Below are 27341 nucleotides of genomic sequence, written 5' to 3' on the forward strand. Positions count from 1 at the left end.
GTTTGTTCACATTTTATTCACAGAAATATAAAGTAGTATGTCAAGTACATCACTTTGTACAAAATTGCACAGACTCTTCAAAACTCAGTCAGACAACAGAAAATCAGCTTTAAGAAGTGTTAAGAAAATAAAAGGGAGACGTGAGCAATCTGTGATATGTAAGATGGGCTCCTGCAACGGACGGTTTCCACTGAGGACGTTTCATCAAGAAGAATCAATCAATTGTACATAAATAAGACTCGATAGGAAAAACGTAATTTACAACGGCTGAGGAATAAATATGTCTCAAAAATAGGATTCAAATTGGCACATGAACTGCTCTGCCTGCTCCTTGACTGAAATTGAAATTTCACCTTCACAGCTAAATGGCCGTGCTTGAAAAGACAGACGTGGGTGGCATCTTGATTTGTTTATTTCAACTGAACAAAAGGAAATATTATATATAGTAGCTGCTTTTTTAGTAGCTGGGTTTATGGTTTTTAAATGGGTTTCACATGCTTTAAGAGGGTACGTTGTGTTCTGATGAATCTCTTGGACCATGACATGAATTCTTTTAATTGTAAATATCTTGAGGTGTGATAATCAGGTTTTAATATCCTTTTGAATAGCTAACTTAAAAGCCTAAGCAATACTGGGTCAGCATAAAGTAAAGCAGCAATATCACATCTTTCCATTCAAGCATGGCCATTTAGTACCTTTTGTTTTACTGCTTGTACCGTTCCAGTTCACACAAGTTCACCTGCAGGCCGTGCAAACAACACGCAATACTGCCACCGTTCTAAAAACCAAGTCCCAAGTCCCTCCGATAAATGCTGGATTTGGTTTAATAATAATCTTCAAGGCATTACTTCAAAGTGAACTCCTATATTAACAGCATATCTAATCTACAGGTTATCGATATGATGAGCTTGAATACAGAACCAGCACCAGACGGAGGGACCTCGAAAACCATGTTTTAGAAACACTACTGTAGCACACCGATCATTGAAAAATACTTGGACTCTAATACACCACCACACACTCATAGAAATAACCCAGCATGACACCAAAATGGGAGCCGCCTCATCATTTTCATACAGACTGAACTGAACTTTTCACTTCCGTTTTAACATTTTGAAACTGATGTTTTGTGTTTATGTTGCAGCCATCAATAAATCTGTGAGAACAAAAACGTTTCAGTATGCATGTTCAGTGTGTTTTAAGCAGAAACTGACAGTAAAAAGAACCACCTGCGTTTAGTTTTTGGGCTGTTGTGATTATGCAAGATGTCAACATCCTCCTCGACATCGTCACTGACAGTAGCTTTCTGTGTCGCTGTGTCCGTTCAAGTCCAAGGTAATTGTCAGGCACTAAGACCTTTTAGGCTGTACACATTTAAGAAAAACATCTCTGAGCTAACACTAACACACCCATGATTGCTGTGCTGATATTAGTGTAAAGCAGACCCAGAGCAGGATTTTGTAGGGAAACCCCACAGGGACAGTGAGGATATCCGGGACAGACTCAAAGCAGCTTTACAAACATTAACTGGATGCTCTCGGGAGCTCGGAGGAGCTCTGAGGGGAAGGAGTGTTTCTTTGGGGTCATTTCAAAACTCTCGATCCATCAGTGGGGTGGTGACGCAGGCTCTGCTCCCGGGGAAGTGTGAGTTAGAGTGAACAGGAAGTGGTCAGATGAGGTGAATCAAAGCCATATGACTCGACTAGATGACTTCCTCTTGCTTTCTGCGTCCACACCCGTCTTCACTGCTGTGTTTTTTACATCTAGGTCTCAACATGTCCTTTTTTGACCTGTAGCACTCTCTTTCTTTGTTCACAATGCCAGCTGACAGTTTTAGTTTGAAATGCAGCCACGGAGCCTGAGGGATTTATCAGCGTGAACACTCTGCCCCTGCATGATCTCACCTCCCCTCTCAAATCAGAGAAACAGGAAATTGCCTTGAAACAAAAACAAACAAATAAAACAATGTGTGATCCAGTGATATGGATCACTTTCATCATCAGCAGAGCATCCCATGTCACCTCCAACTTTCTGTGTCTCATCCAATCAGAACCTTTGACTTAAGCCTGCCTTGGGTCATTTAGTAGAAAGAGTACTGGTTCTCTACTGCTCGGGCCCTGCGAGTCCCATCAGCATCATGGTAGTCCTCAGATGCACCACTAGAGGCCTCAAGCAGGCGTTCGGAGCTGTTGCTCCGGCTCTGTAACCCTCCTCCAGTGCCTGGGTCACTGCGGGAGAGGGAGGGAAGGGCTGTGGGTGAGGAGGAGGTGCTCGAAGAGAGAGGGGTATCAGGAGGAGGCCCTGCAGAGGCTGTGATCCCGGAAGGGTGGAGAGCTGGCTGGGCTGAATCTGTCCGGCAGCCCGCATCCCTGGGTGGGGTGAGGACTGGAGGCACGGTCACATCTGTAGCAGATTCAAGGAGAGTTTGTGGGGAGAAGAAATCTTTTAATATAAGACATATCAATAATATAGATTTATCTGTGCTGCTGATTAAAGTTCACTGGTTTAGCCGAGAGAGTTGTGAGTAAAAGACTCCTTCATAGAGCAGCATGTAAACACAGGCAGTGTTGGCTTCCTTTATTATCCTTTCTCTTGGTTGGCAATAACACTGACAACATTGGTGCCAAAGACATGCCTGACCAGTGTATCAATAAAGCCTTTTACACCCTGACTCAAACCCTCACTCTATGTAAGTGTGTGCATGGGAGTGAGTGTGTGTAGGTCCAGCGTTTGGCGAAACAGAGAGCCTCTTTGTGACAACCAGGGTGGGTTGGGACCAGAGTCTCGGCCTGCATGCAAAACTCCTGTGGTATAATCGCCCCCTCACTCTCCTGTACAGGAGGGCATTCATCCCATGCCAGGAGAGCGGACGGCAGGAACGGTATGGAGGAGGGGGGTGGGCAGGTTCAGTGAGTTTCAGCTCAACCTCCTCCTTCTTCAAGGATCCATCAGCACATCCAACTTTCTAGAAGTTTCTAATCACCCTCCATTATTCTCTGGTGACCTGAGAGGGTGACTGTCAAGCAGAGACACTTGAAAAAATGCAGTTACATATACTCATGTCATCTAGCTCTTCACTGAAACCACAAACAACTTATTTCAAAGCTCTGCTCTAGCATTTTTGTTAAAGTGACTCTTAATGTTTGCTCAACAGGAACAACTGTGGCTATAAGTGGCTGTTTCAGGATCATGTAAAATGCTAGAACACAGTGTAACAGTACCACATGCGTAGAAGAGCCATAAAGTGAGTGAACTGGCTTAGTAATGGTAGTTAGTTACATAGCAATATTTGGCTTAAGTTTGCTAACAGTAGCCACCATAAACTACTGGTCATACCGCATCAAGTAGGGCTGTAGCGGCAAAGTGTATTCAACTGATTAAAGGTATGTTTTATTTATTATGAACTCAACTTTTCATTTGTAAGAGGGAAGATGTGTTAATTCAATTGTTAGATAGTCTTGTGTTGAATCTCAAGCAATGTAATGAGTAGAAGTAAACCGATATGTCGGCCGATATTAACTTACTGCTGATATATCCTATCGATCATATTTGTTTATTGTATGTCAGCTGATAAGTAACAAGAAATTGCAGTACAGAAAGGCCTACAATAGCTTTGAGGTGAAGAAATGGAGTCTCCATTTCAGTTTGTCCACCAGAGAGAACTGACAAGTTATACAATATTGTGGTCAAAATTATTTTAAAAAATTGTGCATGTTATGTGTTTATGTAAAAATGACTATTGTCCTATCAATTATAGATGTCAGCCTAAACATCCAGTATAGGTCAGGCTGTAGTAATGAGAAACTCATTGGAATACCCCAAATCAACAAAATGTAAATAAGGAATAGTTTAGGTGAACACGTTTTGTGTACCTTCTACCTTTATAGTGCTATTGTGATATTTTATAGAATATGACCCAGGCCCATCTTTGTGCAGCCATTGTAGACCACAAAATTGTACATTTGTCCTACAACTCATGATAGGACTGCTGGTTTTTAAAAGTCCTAAACACCCTTAGTTCATCCACAGATATTTTTATTTAATTGCCTGATTGGACCTCTTCTCAGGGTTGTGTGGTCATGTACAGAATGTGATTGACCAACATCTTTTTATTGCACATTTGAGATCAACTTACGACTTAACCATTAGTGCAGGACTTTGGTGACCTCAGGTATCTCCCATCATAACTCCACCAGACTTCAACACAAGGCCAGAAAACACCTCTACAGTGTCTTTAAAGGATGGGTTCACAATTTTTGTGTGTGTTAAAACAACAGTCAGGTGCCCAAATGAACATTGAAATATTTTTTTCTTGGTATAATCATTCTTCCTGTTCATACTGACCATTAGAAGATCCCTTCATAATGCACTTACAACGTAAATGATGGGGGCCAAAATCCACAGTCCTCCTTCTGTGCAAAAATGTATTTAAAAGCTTATCTAAAGCTAATATGAAGCTTCAGTCGTCCACATTTGTCAAATCAAATAGATATCTTTCAACATTACAGTGTTTTTAGTGCCAAAGTCCCTCTTTTTGTTACTATACTTCCACCACAGCTCAACAGGGAAACACAAAGAGGGAATTTGATGCTAAAAAGACTTTAAATGTGACAGATATCCACTTGATATGACTAACTCAGACTGCTGAAGCCTCAAGCCTCTAATTAAAAGTCCAATTAGGATCTGATCATTTTCCAAGAGGTCCTGACATACAAATATAAGGCCAATGTGTTACAATTTACAAAATATCTAGAAACATATACTCTGAAAAGGTCTTATTGTATGTTTAAGAACATCTAGAATCATCAAAATCTAGGACATTTCCAGTTAGATAAATTATTTTAAGTTTGCGTGTTGTGTACCTGTGGTGGAGCTTCTCTGCACTTGTACATAGGAGCGTAATGTGATGTCAGCTGAACCTCCAGATTCGAGGGGGATGGGGTGGGCATGGAAGTGTCTCAACATGTCCGACACGGTGTGGAACCACAAGTGGTGGACGTGGCACTGCCCGTTCTCATTCACTGACAAACGCAAATGCTGTGAGGGAGAAGAAAGGACAGAGGGGGAGACAAGAAATCAACAAGAGAGTTGATTCCAAGGAGGGAAGATAGGTAAATGAAGTGAGGGAAAGAAAGACAGAGAATTGCAGAGGGAGACAAAGTGAACATCTGAAACAGACAGACCAAGACAGAGGTCAGGACATTATCTGAGAGGCGTCTCGCTGTGGGAGCAGCTTAACAGAATGCCAAGACTGACACCAGAGGAAGAGGCGGCAGCTGACACTTCCTCAACACTGCCGGCTGGCAGGATGTGATGTGCAGGGATCGTGTTACATAAGAGGACATAAAACGTTGACATTACTGCATCTTTTCCAGGCCTGGGGCAACTTGGTCTGCTGTGAGCTACCGCCTCAAATGTCATACTGTAATACTCCTGCACAGCAAGACTGTAGCTGGGAGACGAAAATTATGTATTCTAGTGTGGAAACGATACGTTATCTCATTATTCGGTGAATAAAATAATAGATTTCCTGCTTTTCTTGATTTTATATCACTTCAAATTCAATACCTTTGGGGTTTTTCACTGTTGTTGGATAAAATAAGCCAACTTAGGACACACATTTGGAATCTGGTAACTTGTAACAATCATTTGCTATACAGTTTTACATTTTATTGACCAAATTTAATTTATTAATTGGAAAAACAATCAATACATTAATTGATATATTAACACATTTCACCCATGATCTACACATATTCAACACACTCACACCCTCCTCTCTCTACAGTTAGTTTACTGGGGTGTAAAGACTCGATCACATGCTGTAACAAACTGCTATTAAACTGTTTAGTTCACTCTTTTTTTTGTGCTCTCTCCAATTGCCTCACCTTGGCTTTGCCCTGGAAGTTGAAGGTGAGGACATACTCGCCCGGCCGCGTCTCGCTCTGGCGAATCACAAAGAGCCCGTGGCTCCTGGCCCCCCCTGCAAGCACCAGCTGAGCGGCACGCACACGGGACAGTGTGCCATGGAACCATGGGTAACCTGCCAGGCTAGCATCCCCATCTGAGTCTTTTGCACCTTCACTGCCACCTGAGTAGAGTCACACACAAATTAATGTTTCTTTTCTTTATCTGTAATCCTCTTTTCTGTTTTTCTTTCAATTTGTGGAGAGACAAAGCAAATGTAAGTGTTATTACCTGCTGCAGGGTTGGAGCCCTGGGCCTCTGGGGACTGGAGGAAACGCTCTAAAGGCATGTGGGATGGGTGCTGGGTGAAGGGGGGTTCCCTGCAACGGACCGAGGGGGCGCTGTAATGCTCCGCTGCTGTAGGACATGACCTCTCTGGAGCACGGTACACACCTAAACATGTTTTTTATATATTAACACATTCATCTGGATCCAAAGATTTGAATGTTATGTAACATGACAGTGCTGCTGGGGAAAAAGTCTTTGCTCACCCTCAGACAGCAGCTCACAGCTGCAAGAGGCCACCATGGAGCAATCTTTGGAGGCCTGACCATGAGGACATGACGCCAGCTCGATGTCATCACCGCTGTCACTGTACACAAGCAGGCAGGTCAGGAGAACCGCAAGAACGTATACACAACGCACACGCATGTGCAAACACCACCACGTCCTAACACACAACTCAACACACACCGACATCCTACAAACATGGACACAAATAATCTTTGTTTAGGTCCTGAGCTGCGCCGACAAACGTCCTCAGGGGACTGAGGAGGAATGTCAGCGGTGTGAGTGTGTGTGTGTGTGTGTGAGGGTGCAAACTTGCCCATGTTTGTGCTAAAGAAACCTGTCAAAAAACTCCACTAATTGGATGATTAATGACTGTGTGTGTTACCCCTCCCTTCCCCCTTCCCATCCACCCTTTCCCCCTCTCTCCATCCCTCTGTCCCTCTCTTCTCTCCATCTTCAGCCAGTAGCAAATATTTATCTGGTGGTTTACCCAGGGTCTAAGCAGTCCTGGATGTCAGCAACCCAGGAGTTTTTCTGCAGCGAGTCGATGGTTTCCAGGATGTACTCACCCCCGTTTTCCACCTGTGGAAGCAGCCAAACACTACGATCACACACTGAGCTCTGTTTGAGAGACCGCATCAGGGTACAGAACAGGGCAAATCCAATGTTAACTCAGCAGGGACTAGCTTAGCATTTTCCAACAACCTGTTTCTTCAACAAACTATGTCTTCAAGTATATCTATGTAGCTTTTTTTTCATCAAAATGGAGTAATCCCGTCAAGCACTTAGATCTGAAACTGAGTCAGATGCAGTTGCGTACATGTGGCTGTAAAATGGAGCAGCTTCTACCTTAAGAACAAAGGTGTTGTCCTTGTCTGGCATCTCAAGCGGCATGGTGGTCCTCACCTCCACGATGGCTGACAAAGGGATGCTCACCTTAGGCTTTGAGGACTGGAACGAACATGCAAAGACACACAAAAGCTCATATTAACTGCATTATGAATATTTTTTACTTTTTGTGATAACTTAACACTTTAAAGACAATCTGGACATAAAGGTCCAAATTCACAACTGTAGTATTTTGCACTGTAAGATCAGTGGTTTCCTGCAAAATAATATAAAAATTAAAAAGTGTTGTATTTACCTTTTTAGGAAATGGGAGGAAATTAGTTCAGAGCTGTCTTGTGGTGCTTTCTTATATTTGTTTATTCCTTTATTATGTAAGTTCTACCGTTCTCTGTAATCTGGATATTCTGCAATGGTGAGGGTGGGGTAAAGTGATTATGAGATGTCACCAGGGCAGGAACAGGATTGGAAAAAATCATGTGCACTCTGTACGGTACACGCAATATATACAGTGTGTTGCAGATGTTGTGGTTATACTGTGTCATCTTGCTGCATCTACACAGTTTGTGTGTTTCAAGGAAGTAGTAAAAACAAAAATTTGCTGAGATTAGGACTCTTACAAGGTGAGCTGAATCTGAGATGAATCAAAGGGGTCAATATTTCCAAGATTATTTCCAAGGAAGGAAACAAACAAAAAAAACAAATTCAGCTACACAACAGTATGTTTATTTTCTTATATTTCTCTAATATTTGCTTATTTCTTAGTGTGTAGTTTAATACTGTGTATTTATACCTCAATAGGCCTTTAAAATTAATCAAATTAAACAGTTTTAAACAGGAAAATCTGCTTGGTGTGAACTGCTAAAAACAGACAAGAGTATGAATCAGAATCAGAGTATGCTTTATGCTTTCTATTAAAGAATCACACGCAGAAAAGGTTGGGAACCACTGCTTTAGATGATAACTAAGCATGTGCTGCCTGAGTGGATCAAGAAACACCTGCAAGATGTTGGCAACATTACTTCTAATCATCTCTGTTCCAGAAAACCAAAAATGCATCACTCCATGGATAGTAGTACAATTTTGTGCCAGTGTACTTTCACCAAAAAACACCATAAGCAATTATGAAGGGTCCAAAGTTAAAATAACTCCTTCATTACATCCTGTCAGAGGCAACTTGTAAAAGTGGAACCTTTATATTTTACTACAAAAAAAGCCCCATTTAGAACTTTAAATTAGTGGTGTAGTTTTAAGCAGTGCCTCTACATCCCCCGTCTCTAGTATGAGCTGCGCCCAACCCTCAAAATTGTCCCTCACGCATGATAATTAAGGGGTAACATACAATCTGAGTTATAGGTACAGCCTAACTAGCAATGAACTACACCCCCTGTCTGCTGTCCTGAGATTTAACAACTCTCCCCAAACATATATCTAAATATAAAAGAGTAGTAAGGATTTACAGAAGACTGCACAATATGCAAAACTATTCTGCAGCTCTCTTATTTCTCACTGCGCCTCTCAGCGATTATCCTTGCTGACTGTAACAAACATAACACAGGAAGAGTTTACAAGAGGGTGATCACAGAAAACAGCCTGGCCTGAGTTTGCCCTCTGCAGAGAGTTGGATCCAGACGATAATCTTAACAGATCCAATGAGTGTGTTCGGAGCAGTGAGCTGTGTGTGTGTGTGTATTTATTTCTGTTTGTGTCAGGAGAGGCAGAGAGCGAGAGAGAGGCTGACTGATGGTCTGGCAGAGGCTTATCAGCTGATCTGTCTGGAGTAACACTGTTCTCATCTTGATCTGCCTGTGCAGCTGGCTGCCATCCACGCCCACAATTCCTTTCTGAGGATCAGATGTCAAAAACCACTTCCTGTATTAAACTGTTTGACCATTTCCTGTACCTCTACAATGGACAGTGCAAGCCTGATATGTGTGGGCACTGTCTATTGAAATGTGTAGTTATGCAAGCCAGTGTTAACCAGCGACCATGACAGTCTATGCTTCAGCACAGAGCATTTACAGTCTTACAGGAAAGTGTTAAATATCAATCTTGAACTGTCTTTTTGAGAAAAAAGTTTGTCCAAATTACAAAAAATCATATTATTGTCACTCACTTTGAGCAGTATTTAGCAATACAGATAGTTTTGCATTTATTGGTCCATGTTTTGAGATATTTGGCATTGCAGTAGTAGTTGTGTTTCTGGACACCAGACAAATGTAAATCCAATGAACCTTTGATCTCTACCAATTCCTCAGAGAAATATTTTGCTCTTTAGCCACTAAATGCTCCACTATGCTCACCAGATAATCACTAACTTTGTCTGTCTGTTGTTTGGTGCTGGGCCGGTAGCATGCAGTCCGTTTTTAGAGCTTTTTTTTCTGAAAACAGCTGCCTGCTGCGTCTAGAGATAACACTGATGAGAACGGTGAGACTGAACCAAAGCAGTGAAGTTGGGGGGCGTAAAACCAAAACAATGAGCTGAAAGACTCTATAATGCTCCATAGAGCTGAGGGAAACTGCATAGTCGGGCGATAATTGTTTATGGTTTTCATCAATTTGAGTGACCCCTCTCAGGTTACTCATAGTATTTGATCCATTTTAATATGAAAATATTGATTAGTGCAGCTTTAAGTTCAGTATTTCAATTTAAATGAGGTGACAATCTCAGAGATGGATGTCTCAAAACCTCACAGGAGAAAACCAAAACTATCTGCATGGTTAAATACCACAAGAGGTAAGCGAGAAAATATGTTTTTCCACGAGTTGGCCGAACCTACTGTTTAAACAAACAAAGCCAACAACACTAACCGAATGAGAGCCAAGTTTTCTTCACAGCCAGTATGGAGAGGAGGAACAATAAAGGCAAACAATAACTCTTTCAAAGTGCATTTGGGCATGTGAGGATTGTTTTAAAACAGATTGAGGAAAAATATGAACCTATCCTTAAATACATGTAACCGACTGTCAAAACACCCACAGTAATGGGTTTCATTTGGGCAAGTTATCAATAAAAATAAGACAAGCACTTCAGCAAATAGAAAAAGACAGCTATTTTTTTTAAGGCATTTTAGGACTTGTTTTTACATAAAACAGTTGGGTCCTCTCAGGGCCTGCTGCTGTGTCATAATGCAGGCAGTTAGCGTGCTGCAGTGTGCTGTCTCTGCCACACAGAGCAGCCGGCAGATTGATGGCACTGACAGGGACGGAGCCAGAACCAGTCAGCCAGGAGCAGGCAGGAGTGAGATTTTATAAGTCAGTTTATCTTTCCAACACTGTTGACTCTGCACTGTTATGATTTGTAAGACCTGAATAGGACAGCAGTGATAAAACAACTTGGAGAGCGTCTACAGGGCAAGCCCGTCTAGATGTGTGTGTTTAATTTATGTGTCAACAAGGCTGTAACTGCTACTCTGAAGTCTCCCCTAATCTCAGCCTCATCCGCGGCTGATAATAATTTTCCAACGTGTGGACATTAATAGAACATAACAGATGAAACTGCTGAAGCACAATTATTAAGTTTCATTTTATATGTTCCCCTTGTGGCTCTCACTTGGCAGAGTTTTTGAGTGACTCACAAAACTATTTCGGTTCCTCTTCAGTTTGTCACCGCAGCCAGTTTGCCAGAGATGGGGGAACCAATCAATATTTATTTTTTGCACATGAAAGGGAAACTTCTGCGATCCGTTACACTTACAGAAATCAATGTAACAGCTTCCGCTCTCTCTCACACAGTCTCTGGATCTCTATCAACTACTTCAACCCCCTCCCATGCCTGCCTCCCACCTGTCCTTACCCCTCTCTCCCCCCTCTCCGCCAGCCTTACCCCCACATTCCCACCAGCCATGATCAAAGGACAGTGGCAGATTTACACACACTCAGCTGCACAGCCTCATGGCCTTCTTAAGGTCAGGGGCAATGATCTGGAAATCCCATATAGACAAATGTGAAGTGTGCATGCATGCACGTGAGTGCAATGTGTGTGTTTCGGCTTCAGGCTGTGTCACTCAGGGTCAAGAGAAGGTTGGATTATCAGGCTGAATTCATGTCTCTCCATGTTATTTTCATTAATAGTTAATGTGTTGATCATTTTTTTCAATTAATCTTTAAGACTAATCTTCAATTAGACTTATCTTGACGAACTGGGAATCAGCTTGTCCACCTAGTTTTACACAGAGCCTGGAAGAAATTACTTCCTTTCTATACCTGGAAAACGTTCACTATAATAGAAATGGCTCTGGTGAAAAGTTCAACAAGATTTGGGGACCATTTTTAAGTGGTCTGAATAAAGACATGGATCCCAAAGGTAACATTTTACTTAAAATCCCTATTTAGCATTTATAAGCAGTATATAAACATTTCGTAAATCGTTTATAGCACATTGTGGGCAGATATAAGGACATTTTAAGTTTCCTTAATGTACAGTATTAAGTACTCCAATGAAGACATATTTTATATTAAATCATCATCATTTCAGGACTATATCCATGCTGCCTAGCTGTTCTCAATGTGCGTATTTGTGTACCTTAGGTGGTACGTAGAACTCCAGCAGGAATCTTTCCCCTCCTTCCTCCCTCTTGGTTTTCCTCAGCAGCAGGCGGCACTTCTGCCATTGCGCAGCACCCATACAGTTTGTGTCATCGGCCACCATGTACCTCAGTGCTCCCTCTCTCTGGATTTCCAGCAGCTCGGCCTTGTGGCCCTGGGAACCCCTGGGAAGCCGCAGCTTCTGGGACCACTTCTCTCCCCCTGCAGCCTCCCCTGCTCCTCCTCCTCCTCCCCCGTTAGCCTTCCTGGCCCCAGAGGGAGCGTCAGGTTCAGGGGAGGCCCGTCGGTGCCACATCTCCTTCACCCCATCCACCACACACAGGCTCATGTTCCTCAGGGAGAAGCCTTTCTTGAAGCGAGCTTTGGGATGACTTACCGACACGTCCTCTGAGCTGCGGGACTGTCCCAGAGCAGACACCTTATGGGCCGGCTGGGGGCCTCGGGAGGCAGCAGTGCCACTGCCTCCCCCATCTATCCCTCCCCCTCCGCTGTCCATACTGTCCAGGGATTCACTTGAAGCCCCGGCGTCCTTGCGTCTCTGGTAGAGGTCGTGACCGTAGGACAATGGGCAGCCCTGGATTCCCAGGAAAGGAACAATGCTGTACTTGGGCGCTGTGTTGGAGCCGTCCTCCCCCGGCGAGGATGCCTGGTTCTCCCGGGCCTGGGTCAGTGCTGCAGAGAAGCACTCCAAGAAATGATGAGCAAAGTGCTGTGAGAAGCTGGCATCGGCACCGGGCGAGTCGTAGCACGGGTTCTCTGACAGGAAGCGCTGGAACTTGTCAGCGAAGTCTGCAGCGGAGGCTCGAGCATGGAGCTCACAGAACTCTCGCCAGTCAGGCAGTGGGCACGAGGAGGAGAGCTCCGGGCTACCGGGCACCACCGCTCCGTTCATCACTGGGCCATGCCAACCCACCGAGGAGAGGCTGGAGAGAGAGAGAGAGAGAGCACAGTGTCAGTGTGGATGCAAGCAAAAGACTGCAGTATGTATTTGTGTAACTCCTGGCTTTAGATCAGACATGCAGCAGCTGTGGGACAGCCTGCACGTGTGATAGTGCAAAGAATAAAAGATGTGTGAATGAAGCAGACTGCTGAACCAGCTTGTGTCTGTCATTATAATATTAATATCATGACAGCCTGTACTTAGGCACAGTGTGCTTTGAGCTAAATGCTACCATTAGCATGCTAACATGTTCATAATGATAATTGCTAACATACTGATGTTCAGCAGGCTTCCTCTGGGGACCAAGCATATCTGTACAAAATCTCACCGCAATCCATCCATAATCATGTAATCACAACACTGCTGGTTTGAATCTGGCCAAAGAATTTACATGTAATCTCTCTCCATTCATTTCCTGTCATCTCTCTGCTATCACTGTCTAATAAAAGCAAAAATGCCCCTAAAACACTTTAAAAATTCATTTTTAAGAGTCCTAAATTCATGACCGCTCAAGATTTTGTGCAGGATTGTCATGAAAGTTTGAAAATGACTTATTGGCAGATTCAATGTGACAACTGATCAAAAGAAAATCATCCGGGTCTCCATCAGTTTTGAGCTTCACCAATTGATCATTTCTGACAAGCACTCAGATTATCTGAATTATCTAGAAGTGTGTTCTGTCAGAGCAGGTTAACAGCAACTTGGATTCAACAAAGAGTGATCATATGGCTCCTCTTTATGTCCCGTCTGTTTCACTCACTGTTGTTTCTCTGAATAATGAATATTTTTTCAGACCATAGTTGCTCTCCTCCAATCATCCTTACATTCCTCTTTTCCTCTCTGTGTGTATGCCTCCCTCTCTGGGCCACATCAGGGCCAAGCAGTGCCAAACCACATCACATCACTGAAAAAACTCCTCTCTCTGGTCTGCGGTGGGGATTTAACACAGAGTCATACCACCATTGTGTCAGTAGCAATATCCAAGGCCAGTTTTCACCCCCTTCCTTCCTCTCTCTCTCTCTGCCTCAGCACATCAGTGACTAATACAGCTGCAGATCAGCATCAGCAAATAGCATCACACAATCAAACACATGTTGGTTTTATTATTGTCATCTGTAAATACCGCACATAAAAGGAGATTGTCTGAGTGGGCAGGCTGGGTGACATACGCACAGGGATGGCCAACACTCCCCAAGCTGTGAGAGCTTATTCTCAGAGCTGCTGGGCTCCTCTTGGCTGCTCCCTCACAAAATGTGCTCAAATGTTTGCTTCTGAAATTGCACTCTTAAACCGAATCATGCATGCGTACACGCTTACAACGCTGCAGAGTTTCCTGGAATTTTTCCTGCAAGCAGCTTTATTTTCATTTTCAAAAGCATCCGTGTGGGTTGTCTTTTCATAAAGGATTAGCGCAAAACTCTCTGGTCTCCACTGGAATTAAGTCTGACACACACGTTCAACTATAAGCCAATCTCTTTTACTCATTCCCTCTTCCATTTCCCTCTGTCCCCTTTGAAAAACTCACAGATCTGACACAAACAATACACCAGATCAGAGACAGGATATGATAAGGGAAAGTACACAGGAGTCCCTGTTCTTTGAAGGACTATCTCTTAGCTCATCTTGTAGAAACTCCTGGATGCTTAGACACGGTGTCAGATTTTGAATGTGGTGATGGATTGAGAAAGCAAAGGAACAGGTGAGATTAGAGAATAATAAAAAAAAACAGAGAAGGAAATGTCACCATTATCTGTGGCCAGGTGGAATCTTAAATGCAAATACTGTGGCAATTTTAGCCCTGCATCATGCTGCTGTATGACTTCACATATTGTGGGAGGCCCGGGAATCTCGATTTGTGCTGTTTTGATTGGACGCATGACATTTCTGAGATTATCTCACCGCTTGGGTTGTCTGTGCAGTGAAGGAAAGTGAATGAGCAGCACTGTGTTGTTGTTGTTTTCTCCCACGTTCTAGCCCCGGGCTAAATCACAACCAAAGGTCCCGAGATGGGAGTGCTTTCATAACCTGTCATCAGGCGACAGAAATACATCTTAACAGGTTTTAGAGACTTGCAGCGCACAGAGGCAAAGCAAGAGGTTTGATTTTGTGACGGTGCTCTTATACACAAACTGATGACTTACTGAGAGAAAGAGGAGAGAAAGAAAGAGTAGAAACATGCTAACATAAAGAGTTTGTGGTTCCACAAAGAGTTGTAACTAATTGCTTTATTAATGGTTAATAAAGCTTACTAGATCAGTTACAAGCCATTAATAACATCTGTTGGGTTGATTGTGAAAAAGTCCCTTTGATTGGTTGGACAGTTTGACCGCTATGAAAGCCAAGAAAGGATTTTATGAGCAGTTAAATACGTAATTATGAAGTTGAACCGCTACTCAATAACTCATGTTCAAATTTAAATACCACTGAATTTATAGCACTGCATTATTTGAATTTGAAAATCATCCCTCTGAATGAATTTCATTTGAATTTTCTTGTTTAATTTCCAGAAGGTAATTAGCCTATTGAATCTAAAAGTCAAAAGAATTGAGTTGCCTACAGTGGATTGGCGAAATTCATAATGAAAAATTCTAACTTGAACATCTGTGCCACCAAGGAGAAGAAACCAACCTAATTGGACTCAATAGCCTTCTGACCTATCAGGTTATGTTCTGTCAGTCATGTGATCCAATGAGGAAACGTCAGACAATTGAATTTTCCGTCTGAATTGAAGGAAGTTTTTGAAGTTACAAAATTTGTTTCTGGAAATTTCAAAGAGAGGAATTCAAACCACATAAATTGAGACAACAGGCTACAACATTTCAATGCTATACATTCAGTAGTATCTAATATCCAGTGGAGGTTATGTTTAACAATTAGGTATTTGGTTGCTTATAAAATTCAAATTATTATGGCCCCTTTTTGCTTCCATAGAGTACTTCTAGAAAAGAGCCGCATAAGATCCGGACCAAAATCCATTTATTAATAACTAATTACAACTGCAGACTAGATGTATTAGGAACCCTTTATAACAACACAAAAACATTCATAAATGGATTACCAACTATTATAACTGCTTTGTTAAGAAATATAAAGTACAAAGGTATTTTTCACAACCTGGCAATTAAGGGAATAATGCTCTGAATGTTTTATTAACTTATTTATTAATAAACCCGCTAGTTATAACTTATAAAAACCTGTTATAAAGGGTTCCTTACTAGAAAGCAGCACCGAGCTGATAAATGTATGGAAGAAAAGGTAAGATCACTTTCCACTTTAAGGGCTTCATTCATGAATCCATCGTGTCATTCATCCAAACATCCATCCATTCATTCATTCAAGCCTCACAAGATTTGTAAGCTAAACCACTAATCACCAAGTGTTGTTGTAATAATTATCTTGTGTGTTTGTGTGTGTGTGTGTGTGTGTGGGTGTGTGTGCTACCGCTGGCTGCGAGGAAGTCAATACCCATTCAGCTATTTAAAAACCTGCACTGGGCCAACTTTCCACTCATTCAGCAGAAAAACAACAACACACACCGAGGTGCATTTCTCAAACTCCTGCCCTTCCGCAAAGATGAGGATGTGCCTCTCTCAAGGATACTGAGCTCACTGTATGCCACGCCCACACACACTCACATTCACACACCCACACACACTCACATTCACACACACACACACACACGCACACACACACACTCGCTCACCGAGTCAGCATGAAACTCAAGCCATGAGACGCTGGAGGAAGTGGACAGCATTAAGGTTTTTCTGAGGCTCAGCAGACTACATGCTGCAAAGGCACACAGGGGTATAAAGCAAAAATGATTGGCAGAGACAGCGAAAACAAGAATTGTGTGTGGGGACTGAATGAAAGAACAAGTGGCGGAGGAGAAAAAGAGGAGTGGGATTCAAAAGGGGGGGGGGGCATGTTTTTGCTCCATAGGACAGCTGCTAAAACAATCAAGGAGTGTGTGGAGGTGGGACAAGGGGATCATAAAGGAAGGGAGACGAAGAGGCATCCCCACGACTCCCCTTCACTTCAGGTCCATCTGAGCAATTTTCACCTCCATCCTTCATCCCTCAGAAGCCTTTCCCCTTCCTGTATCTCTTCCCTATCTGTTGTAAAAATCTACCACTACTGTGCCCCCTCCTGCTGCTCCTTTACCCAGGGGAGCAGGGCTGATGTCTCTGTCAGATGGTTGGGAGTTGTGACTGTAACAGTAAACTGACTGGGGAGGAGAGGAAAGAGACATTACTGCGCAGGGAGAAGCTATCAACTGCAGCCTGCAAAACACATCGTACAAGATCTGTTCACTTCATGTGCTTTGTAGAGAGCCCTCACAGGACTGAACTGTGCAGAGCCAGGAATTACATATGCCTGATTAATACTGCGGTATTGTGGGCAGTACTATAGAGCTACTGAGGAAATAATACTCTAGCCAAGCATAACGGATGTAGAAGGATTGTGTTTTTAAAGCTGTGTGTACGCATACTGTACTTCCATGTCCTCGCTGAGATAAACATGTAGTTTAACATGTTTTAGACTCTTACATCCAAGCACACACGTTGCTGCGAGCAGTTTCATGCCAGGAGCGCACCCTCCGTGATTGGCTGATGAGGATGATTGGTGATGTTGTGCTCCCACCCCGGGGAGTTTGGGTCCAGCCATGTTTTCTAAGATTAGCCTGCTCCACAGCACAGCACAGCACAGCACAGCTAGCAGCACACTCAGTACAGCGCAGCACCGCACATACACAACATTTTCCACGCCACGTGAATCCATTAATTATGTTTTCTTATATAAGATGTAAATATTGCAGCAGTTAAATGTGGAATGAGGACATTTGAAGACGTACAAGCTGTTATGTCTATCACACACACACACCAGAACACCGGATATCACACCCTCCTTCATAAATATGATGTTCACATACTGTTCATGCATATCCAAAAGTATTCATTATAAATAGAGATTAAATGATTAGTCTATTAATTGATTAGTCGATCTACAGAAAAATAATCAGGCAACTATTTTGATAACCACTTTAGGGGCTGTAACTAAGGATTATTTAATTTCCAATTAATCTGACAATAATTTTTTCGATTAATTGATATTTTAATCTATGAAATTTAAAAAAAAAAAAAAAGGGGGACAAATGATCATTACAATTTCTAAGAGCTCATAGTTACATCTTCAAATGTCTTGTTTTGTTTGGCCAACAGCCCAAAAACCAAAAAACATTCCATTTAAAATGATATAAATCAGAGAAAAACAGCAAATTCTCACATTTGAGAAGATAGAGATAGAGATCCCAGTTCCCACATCCCCGTTTTGGGCATTTTTGCTTGATCAAATAACTTAATTAAATTATCTAGTCACCAAAATTGATTTATTTTCTGTCCATTAACTAAATAAAATTGACTAATTGTTTCAGCTCTGTATCGATTAATCATTTCAGTCATTTTTCAAGCAAACGCCAACCATTCCCTTCTTCATGCGTCTCAATTGTGAGGATTTACTGCTTTTCTTTGTCTTATATGAGACTAAACTGAATATATTTAGGTTTTAGACTGTTGGTCAGACAAAATAAATATTTTGAAGTTGTCACTTAGGCCTTCAGGAAGCTGTGATGGATATCTATCACTATGTTTTGACCTTTTATTGACCAAATGAATAATTGATTAACTGAGAAAATAATTGTTCAGTCACAATTATTACTTGCAGTCGTGATAATGAGGTAACTAAGCACATTAAATATGTGACAGAGACAGGATCGGGGCTGCCACAGCTATCTAATTGGTTACTAGGCCAAAAATTAAGATGGATTTTGCAGCACAAACTTTTAGATGACAGAGATGCAGATATCAGCAGGAACATGTCTTGTTTAGTTTTGTTTCTCTGGACACTCTCAGAAGGAGGAGCTGCACTCCAGCTACAAACACAAAAGCAGACAACGACACAGGGGGGAAGTCACACAATGACTCACCTCCAGTCAAGTCAAAAGACAGATTATTACAGTAGACGTCCAGGTGTGTGTGTGGGTGTGTGTGTGTGTGTGAAGATGGCGGGAAGGCAATAAGGGAAAGTATGTAAACTGTCTGTATGAAGGGAAGGATGATGGAGGTGGAAGGAGCAGATGTAGACAGGAGATAATAATCCCATGAGGGGAGAGATAGCAGATAGAAGGGTCAGATAAGGGAGGAGATGAGGAAAAGCAGAAGTAGGGGTCAGCAGTAATAGACCCCCTCCTTTACCTACGTTTGGATCTGTGCAGCCGGCCACTGACCTTTGACCTGGCAGCTGATAACCTCCTCCCTCCATTGATGCAACTGAATGTTGTCTGGAACGTTTCTATCAGTCCCAACGCAGCACAGGACCACCAGAGAGGAGAGTGTCTACCTTCGCTGTGAGACTACAGGATGTGACGTGCACACAGGCAGACATTATGAAAGCTATACAGTCCTGATCCCGATACTGATACACCCAGCTACATAAAAGTATCAGTGTGCGTGTGTATGCGTGCAAACCAGTGATACCAGTGATAACAAACCAGACTTGATAAGAAGACGAAGACTGTTCATTCCTGAGTACCACATCACCAAAAACATAACACACATGAACAAACTGATCAGGGCTCGCCCGTCTCCCTGTGGGTTTTTCAGCCACTTCTAATGATGTCGGTAGCCGGGCCTCATCACACAGATATTAAACACATTAATTAGCGTGTCCTCCAACCAGCAGGCTCTCTCTCCTTCTCTCCCTGGCAAGCAGTGACAATGTAAATATTGAGTGAGCTCAGGCATCCATATGGCAGCCAGTGATAAAGGATGGAGCGCGTGGGAGACGCACATTCCGCTACGGACTTCCATTTCCTGTCTCTCACCCACCAGGGTCTAACTAATTTCACAGATGACCACAGGCCTCGCATGGAGGAGAAATACAGCACAACCTGTGTGAGCGTCAAGTGTGTCACTCACTGAAATAGATGGGTTTTTAATGCAGTGTCACAGAGCGGAGCTGATATAATAAACAGCCTGATGATGGTACCAAGAGGGGTGGACAAAATAGCATGTACACCTCTATGTATGTAGGGATGTAACTATATAACTTAGTCGGGCTCATAATTAGTCGAGTAGTTGATCAACAGAAAAATAGCCACTATTTTGATAATCAATTCATTGTTTAAGACTTTTTTCAAGCAAAAAGGCCAAACATTTCCTTGCTCAAGCATCTGGATTGTGAGGATTTGCAGTTCTTCTTTGTCTTATGTGATAGTAAACTGAATATCTTTAGGTTTGGACTGTTGGTGAAACAAAACAACCAAATTAAACATTTTATGGACCAAACTGAAAAAATAATCTGCAGATTAAACAGTAATGAAAATAATCCTTATTTGCATTAATGATTCATTTGGCGGTTATTTCTAATATTAATTGAGTCATTGTTTGGTCTATGAAATGTCATAAAACTGTAAAAAAGAAAAAAAAATGCCCGTCACAAGTTCCTGGAGGACAAGGTAACATCTTCACAGGATATTCAATGATATAAAACATAAAAAACAGCAAATCCTCTTGTTTGAGAAGCTGAATTAATCAATTATTAAAATTCAATTAATTTCCTGTTTATCACCTAATTGATTAACCAACTAACTGTTTCTGCACTAAAAAATCAATCAGATATTTTCTTTTTATTTCATTTCACTTGTCCAATACAAGCACAGGGAGAAAGATGCACAGACGTTTCAGCTATACCTTCTTCATAGAGACAATGACAGACAGGTGAAGATTCATCTGTGCAAGAGGCATTTTTGTGGTGCTGTTGGATTGTATCATAATACATGTAAGGTGTTCTTGTTATTCTGTCCATCCCTCTGCAGGATATATAGCCTCACCTGGATGGAGTGACATCACTTGGCTGTGAAAAGCTTTCATTTTTAATGAAAGGATTGTTGCATCTTTGTAACATTTGATTTTAGAGAGATGCAAGACAACAACCCTGTTGACATAATTCAATTATAAATATATAACAAGCACCTACCTTCTGTGAATTCACTGTAAAATGCCAACGTAGTGTCAGAGATGCAATACAGCCTAATTGGGGTATTATCATGATACTACAGTGATGTAAAGGCCTTTATCCTGTTGAAATCAGACTTATCAGGCTTCATATTAACTGACTCGTGTAGCCTATAAAAAGATATATGAGAGAAAGTCAATAGCAGGCCTAAAACAGGCCTACTGCAGGCCCAGGGAGCCTATTTAAAGCCAACAGTGGATCGTTGTGCAGGCTGCGTATACTGGACTTCATGAATGGGAAGCGGTGGCAGCCTCCTGCTGAATGGCTGACAGATCCGGGTCCAGAATGGAGGCGATGAATGGGAGGCTGCGTGCGTCGGAGGCACGAGTCGGTACACTGATTTTGGATCATCTCGAGCGGGCCTATAGATCACATCACATCAAGATCACATCACATCAGGCCCCTGATCCGAGCCGTCTCTGTCACTGACCAGACTTTACTCCCTAAAGGCTATTAAATGGATTATCGGAAAAGCCCCTTTTCACCGCGACCCCCCTCAAAAGTCTCATCCGGAGTCTCAACCAGCCGACTGCACTTGTTCTCTACCGTCAAATAAACGCAGGCTTCTTTTTTGACACCGAAACACTCTTCTCTGTCCTCCTCAGCACCTGGAGGTCTGTTGTTCTCCTCAAACAAATCGAAGCCTTTCTCCTCACATCACCAGCACATGAAAACAGGAGCTCTGTAAAAACGTCTCATCAGAAGCGTCAGACGCGCTAAATAAGAGATAAAAACGCAGCAGCGGCAGCAGCGGCTCTCACCTCAATACAGGACTGGTTTCATGACGCTGGTATGTCTGAGGCGATCCTGGCTTTGCTGTGAAGATGCTTTCTATTCGGCATCAAACATGGTTATCTCCTCTCTTCATCTGATGTCCTCCTGTCCGGGTTACACGAGCTCGCCGCCGGCCAGCTCTCCCTCCATCTCTACGCTCGACGCACTGTGCCGCTGCCGTACCTCTGCCTCTGCTGCCCACCGACCACTGTCAAGTCCGAAAGAGGCAGATAAAGTGCTACTTCCGGCTCGTTCTTTCCAAATAAGCTTAGCCTTGCAGCCAATTTTGCCCAGTGGTCACTCGCGATATTGCAGCGAAAAAATCCCCCTGCGGCCCAAAAAACATTTTCCCCATAGACCACCATTATAAAAGACATCTGTAAAACTGTTGACAGGACACCAAGAACTGAGAACAAGGTCAATTATGACTCTTTCTTTTATAAATTTTTGATCCATGAAGGTTTTATATTTGTAAACGTATATTTTGTAAAAAGTGATTTAAAAAGCCCTGATGTGAAGTCTATGGGCCAAGTCTCCAGGAACTGCGCAGGCTGTGACGCCAATTTGACATAGCGGCCAAAATGTGCAATTACAACGTCACGTGATGCTTTTGGGCCCAAAAAGACTGTGTCCCATAGACTTACATTGTGAAAGAGATGTCTGTAAATCAGCGTATAATTTTTTTTGAGCATCACACAGCTCACGAAATGACTCGTCTCACTATCAGAATTTGATCCGTTTGGTGCGATCACATTTCAAAAGTCTAGAAGAGCTGGCCGGTGAAAATCACTAGTGCACTTGCTCTATGGGCCGCACAGATGCAGAAGCAATGCAGAGGAAGTTGAACTTTTTTGGCATCATGCACCACTGAGAAACTTTCATAGGAATGAACAGGACCAGTTCCAGGATCCAGTTCACTTTATATATCTTTTTTTTTTTTCCAACCCACATTCTGTGAAGACCCACCCCTACTCTGCCTCTTACCCTAACCCTAACCATCTCACTCCTCATGCCTGAAGCTAACCAAGTGAAGGCAGATGGCTGCTAACCAAGAGCCTGGTTCTGCTTGAGGTTTCTTCCGGTTAGAGGGGAGTTTTTCCTTACTGCATGCTCATGGGGGAATTGTTGGGTCTCTGTAAATTAAAGAATATGGTCTAGACCTGCTCTATGTGAAAAGTTTGTCAGATCTATTGGTAATGAAAATAATTGCTGCTTGCAGCCTTGCAGTACTCTGATGATGGTATAAAACTACTCAGTTTTCTGTGCGCAGTTTGATAAAACACAACTTTACAACAAATGAGCACTAAACACTATAAACTAAAACAGTGAATGTCAAATGTGTAGATTTTGACACAAAGTCCTTCTTCACGTTACCTTGCAAGGCAGCTTGATTCGCAAGATCTAGAGAGGCTTCAAGTTATGTGCTTGTGTCTGAACCATCGGTGGTTCGGACCAATCAGCATCACAAATCCAGCTGCCTCACAAGGTAAGACGGTGACAGACAGATGGTTCATCCAATCACCTGCCAAATATTTTTTGAACGTGCCGGACTATTTTAGGGGAGCCCAGACCTCCAGGGGCCCCAGATGTCCAACTTTCACTGGATGTAAATAGTTCCTGGTTTACTAGTCAACTATTTCACTTCAATGTTCTATTTTACAGGTCCACTTCCATTTTCTAACAACTTCCTGCGAAATGGAGACAATATTCTAAGATAGTTTGAGTTTAGTTTGATGATTTTTTGGTCTATTTAAGCCAAAGTAAATATTTTATTAGTTCTAAATGTGTTGAATATTATGCTTCCCTGTATACACATTTTGCATTTTTGCATGTTTAGCTATGCACTGAAAGACTCTATAGAAATACTAGCAACTTCCCCACGAACTTTCCCAAGAATCATTGGGATCATTGGGAACTACGGATCCAGGTCCAGTAAAATAAAGTGTTGCCTCTCAATTTCATCAGAAATTCACATAGTTATACAATAAGACAAAGCTTAGCTAATGTTTTACCATCTAGATTAGGAGTTCCATGCATAAAAAATACATTCTTATACACCTACAGAGGATTTAAACTCTTGGTAAAGAAATGTTGGTTAAATAATTGCCCTTATGTCTGTCTTGTCATTTTGTTTGTTTGTTCTGTTTTGTATGTTTTTAACCTCTCTCTGACTTGAAGACCTGATATCCTACTATTTCTAATGAGGACCACAATGAAAATGAACCTTTAACTTTACTGTTAGAATCTGCAGTTTTAATTGTATGTCAGGACTGGATTTCTGTGTCTTGTATTTACCTTTATTACTGCAAGTATCTCTAAAAATTTACATATCAAATTAATTTACACATCTATCAACTGCAAATGCAAAATCATTTGACAGTCAATATCAATTAAAGTCCTGCATTTTTAGCAAATTTTCAAGGATTGCTGACAAATACAGTCAAGAGAGTTGACATGGCTCTTGTGCGTGTGGATATAGTGAAGTGAAAATACACTGTGGTCTAGCTATGAACGTTTAAAATGTTGCTTCCTGAAAAGTTGACATTTTAAGCATACTAGTGCTCCATTCAGACAGATTTAGCAACTCCAAAATGTCGTTGTGTTTCATAACTGTTAACTGACATGCTGTGACTGCATTTTATTTCCTGAAACACAAGTCACTGATTCTGCAGGCTTTATTTTGAAGGCACACTAAGATACTGGCATATTGTGTGTGTGTGTGTCTTCAGCTGACTTGACCTCAGCTTCCCTCACTGGTGTGTGTGTGTGTGTGTGTGTTTCACTGATCTATTTAACAGTCACTGATGACTGCCCTTAAAGGAGCCACGCCCTTTTATTGTTACCATACTCACCACCGACACAATAATAGATGTCCTGTGTGTGTGTGTGTGTGTTAGTGTGTTAGTGTATTAGTGAATGAGTGAGTGAATTTAAGAAAGAGTGCATTTAACCTCATAGCACACACACACACACACACAGTAACAGTATTGACTGACTGAATGAACCAGTCAGGCTGCTTGTTGTGTGTTCTCACTAATATTGTTGTTTGAGACTGAAAACAGCTCACTGGAAGGAGGGTCAGGCCAGCTGGACCAGTAGAATCTGTCTTCCTCACACACACACACACAGACACACAGACACACACACACACAGACAGACACACACACACACACACACACACACAGACAAACTCTTGATTACACTGTCTCACATCTGCTTTGTGTAGTCAGAGTTGATGTTGTTGATCAGAGTGATGCCCTCAAACATTCAACCTACCAGTCAGACTGCAACTGAAACCAAAATGTTTGTTTCTGATAAAGAGGTGACTTAAACCTGCAGTGTGGAACTTTTACATATAAATTAACATCTGTTACATTCAAGCCCTTGCCAAATGAGTTCACACAATGCTGATTAAGCCTGTCACAGCCAGATAAATCTCTCTGTATTTCACAGTATACCAGAGTTTTTAATCTTGTAATCAGGTTTGACATTCCAGCGCTGGCCGAATGGATGCGTACAGAGCATGTGCACTAGAGACTTCCACTGGCCGAGCCGGCTGACTTCTGGTTAGCTCTCTGCTAACTTTAATGGGGATAAAGTAATTTAATCATGCTCTTCTAGACTTTTCAAATGTTATCGGACCGAATTGATCAAATTCCGATAGGGAAATGAGTCATTTCATGGGGGCTGTGTGATGCTCAAAACAATTTATCCACCGTTTTACAGCCACAACAGTAGCAACAGAGTAGGCTACGGCGGAGCCCATGGCGTAAGCACGTGTCACCAGTGTGTTTGTAATTACTCTCACTGCCAGAGGGGGATGACAAAATTCCCGCACTCCAGCTTTAACCATGAAGTCGTGCAAACATGTCAGATCCACTGCTCTTACAACACTGCTACTCTGAAGACCCAAAACAACATGGGAAAGTAATAAAGAAATATCAGTGGTTCAGCTCATACTTGACTGAACTGACCCAAAAAAAACACATTTAAAAACATCATATGATATGATGCAGATGGAATATTTTTTTAAACTTCAGAAAGCTCCTTTAGTACTTCAGTACTTTATGTGATTGTTTTCGCGGGCTGAACAGTACTAAACATGACGAGTAAACAACAAGAAGCAGATATATAATATTCAAATGTCTTAATTATTGGCTATAGTGATGTCATGTGCCCTGCAGAGTGCTCAGACCGACATCATAATAGTTTATCGTGGTGATGGCTTGTTGATGTTTACCATTTGGTTAATGGCACAGAGACTCCAGCGTAGCACACCTTCACTACTAATCCTCTCTGAGAGGATTGACTCTGTGGCTTCGTGGTTGGGTTAAGGGCTAAAATAATAACCTGGTCAGGCTGAGGACAGGTGGTAGTACGAGAGGACGAACTGCTGTAGAAGGTCATCAACTAATCTGAATGTTTCCTTCTTAAACAACACCTGCTTCTGATCAGCGGTGTGATCTTGTTTTCAAAACTCATCGCTCAGCTGTAAACGATCCAATGGCTTCAATAAATGCAGGGAGTTCCCAAACCTAAACCAGATCATCTTTAAACCACAGACCCCCCCTCAGATAAATGTGGTCCAAAGTCTAAAGAAATATTATCTGAATATTTATTTGCTGTTTTGTATAACTTCTTCTCCAGTAGAGAGGTAACAGGAAGATATGCAGCACCTTGTGAAATCTTAATAAATCATCATCAATCATAAATGAATACTTCCTGTTACTAACTGTATTCTCCTGGTAACCCCTTATAACCTTTTCAAGGACCAGTGTTGTTTTTCAGACCAGAACTACTAGTTTACTTTTCAGGCTCTTTCTTGAATGAAAATGTGCTTTGTTCACTCTTGTTTGGTGAAGGAAGAGTTTAAAGTTAGAGTCTGGATTATATGAGACCCTCCACATGATAGAAATGCACTTTTGTAACTGTAAAAATATTTCTCATGTTAACACATCTTTCAAAGACCCAAAATACATTTATTTTACTAATATTCTTATATTATCCTGCTTTTTTTATTTTAGCCAATTTTATAATTTTTCTGTTTTGCCGAAAGCACTTTGTAATTGTTGAAAAAGCATCATACAAGTAAAGTTTATCATCATTATTATTAGCCAATTAAAACATGTTTAACATTAAAGCAAAGGAAGCGTTAGTGGCACAAGACAGTGTAAATTCCTGACAGAAGAAAGTCATTTTAAACTAATAAAACCAGATGTGGGGTTATGATGAAATGACATCTGGTTGGAGAGGCTGGTTCTGAGGAGGAGGCACTATCATTGTTTGTATTTTCAGTGATGACTGATGTTGATGACAACAGAAGCCTTTAAGCTCATAATTCTCATTTCCAACCCAGAATAGAGCGAGGAGCTGCTTAATGAAGCAAAAAGAGATCAGGGCTGGGCGAGGGCTCTCTCTCTGCCTCTCTCCAGAGACCCTTGCTTCTTATTGATCCTTGCACACTTCCTGCCGGAAGGATGAATCGACGGGAGCCTTGAGGGGGCAGGAGCTGTTTCAACCTCCTGCTCATCTATAAGCACTGTCTCTCACACATCACCTCTGTTTTAGTCCCTTACATGTCTCAATCCCTCCAATCAACCAACAACGTATCACACTGTTTCTTTTTAATTCCTCACTAGTAAAGGTCACAGTTTTCAGTCCTTCAGAGAAACTTTTCCATTTC

General features: G+C 42.0%; 1 protein-coding gene across 3 annotated transcripts; it reads right to left on the minus strand.

Annotated features, from left to right (window-relative positions):
* LOC122984083 (SH2B adapter protein 2) lies at positions 1–21895 on the minus strand. 3 transcript variants are annotated; one of them, XM_044354388.1, is made up of 10 exons: positions 20846–21589; positions 19095–19220; positions 11849–12794; positions 7327–7428; positions 6968–7059; positions 6459–6559; positions 6199–6360; positions 5889–6091; positions 4863–5037; positions 1–2403 (listed from the first exon to the last, which is right to left on the minus strand). In XM_044354388.1, exons 2-10 carry the CDS (start codon positions 19127–19129, stop codon positions 2081–2083), a joined length of 2139 nt encoding a protein of 712 aa, XP_044210323.1. In that variant the 5' UTR covers positions 19130–19220; positions 20846–21589; the 3' UTR covers positions 1–2080. The 3 variants fall into 3 exon arrangements, with proteins under 3 accessions (XP_044210323.1, XP_044210324.1, XP_044210325.1); XM_044354389.1 differs by lacking the exons at positions 19095–19220; positions 20846–21589 and adding an exon at positions 21646–21895; XM_044354390.1 differs by lacking the exon at positions 19095–19220 and having other exon boundaries at positions 20846–21587.
* Between the last annotated feature and the right edge of the window lie 5446 nt (positions 21896–27341).

Source organism: Thunnus albacares, chromosome 6, assembly GCF_914725855.1.
Source record: "Thunnus albacares chromosome 6, fThuAlb1.1, whole genome shotgun sequence".
NCBI lineage: Eukaryota > Metazoa > Chordata > Actinopteri > Scombriformes > Scombridae > Thunnus > Thunnus albacares.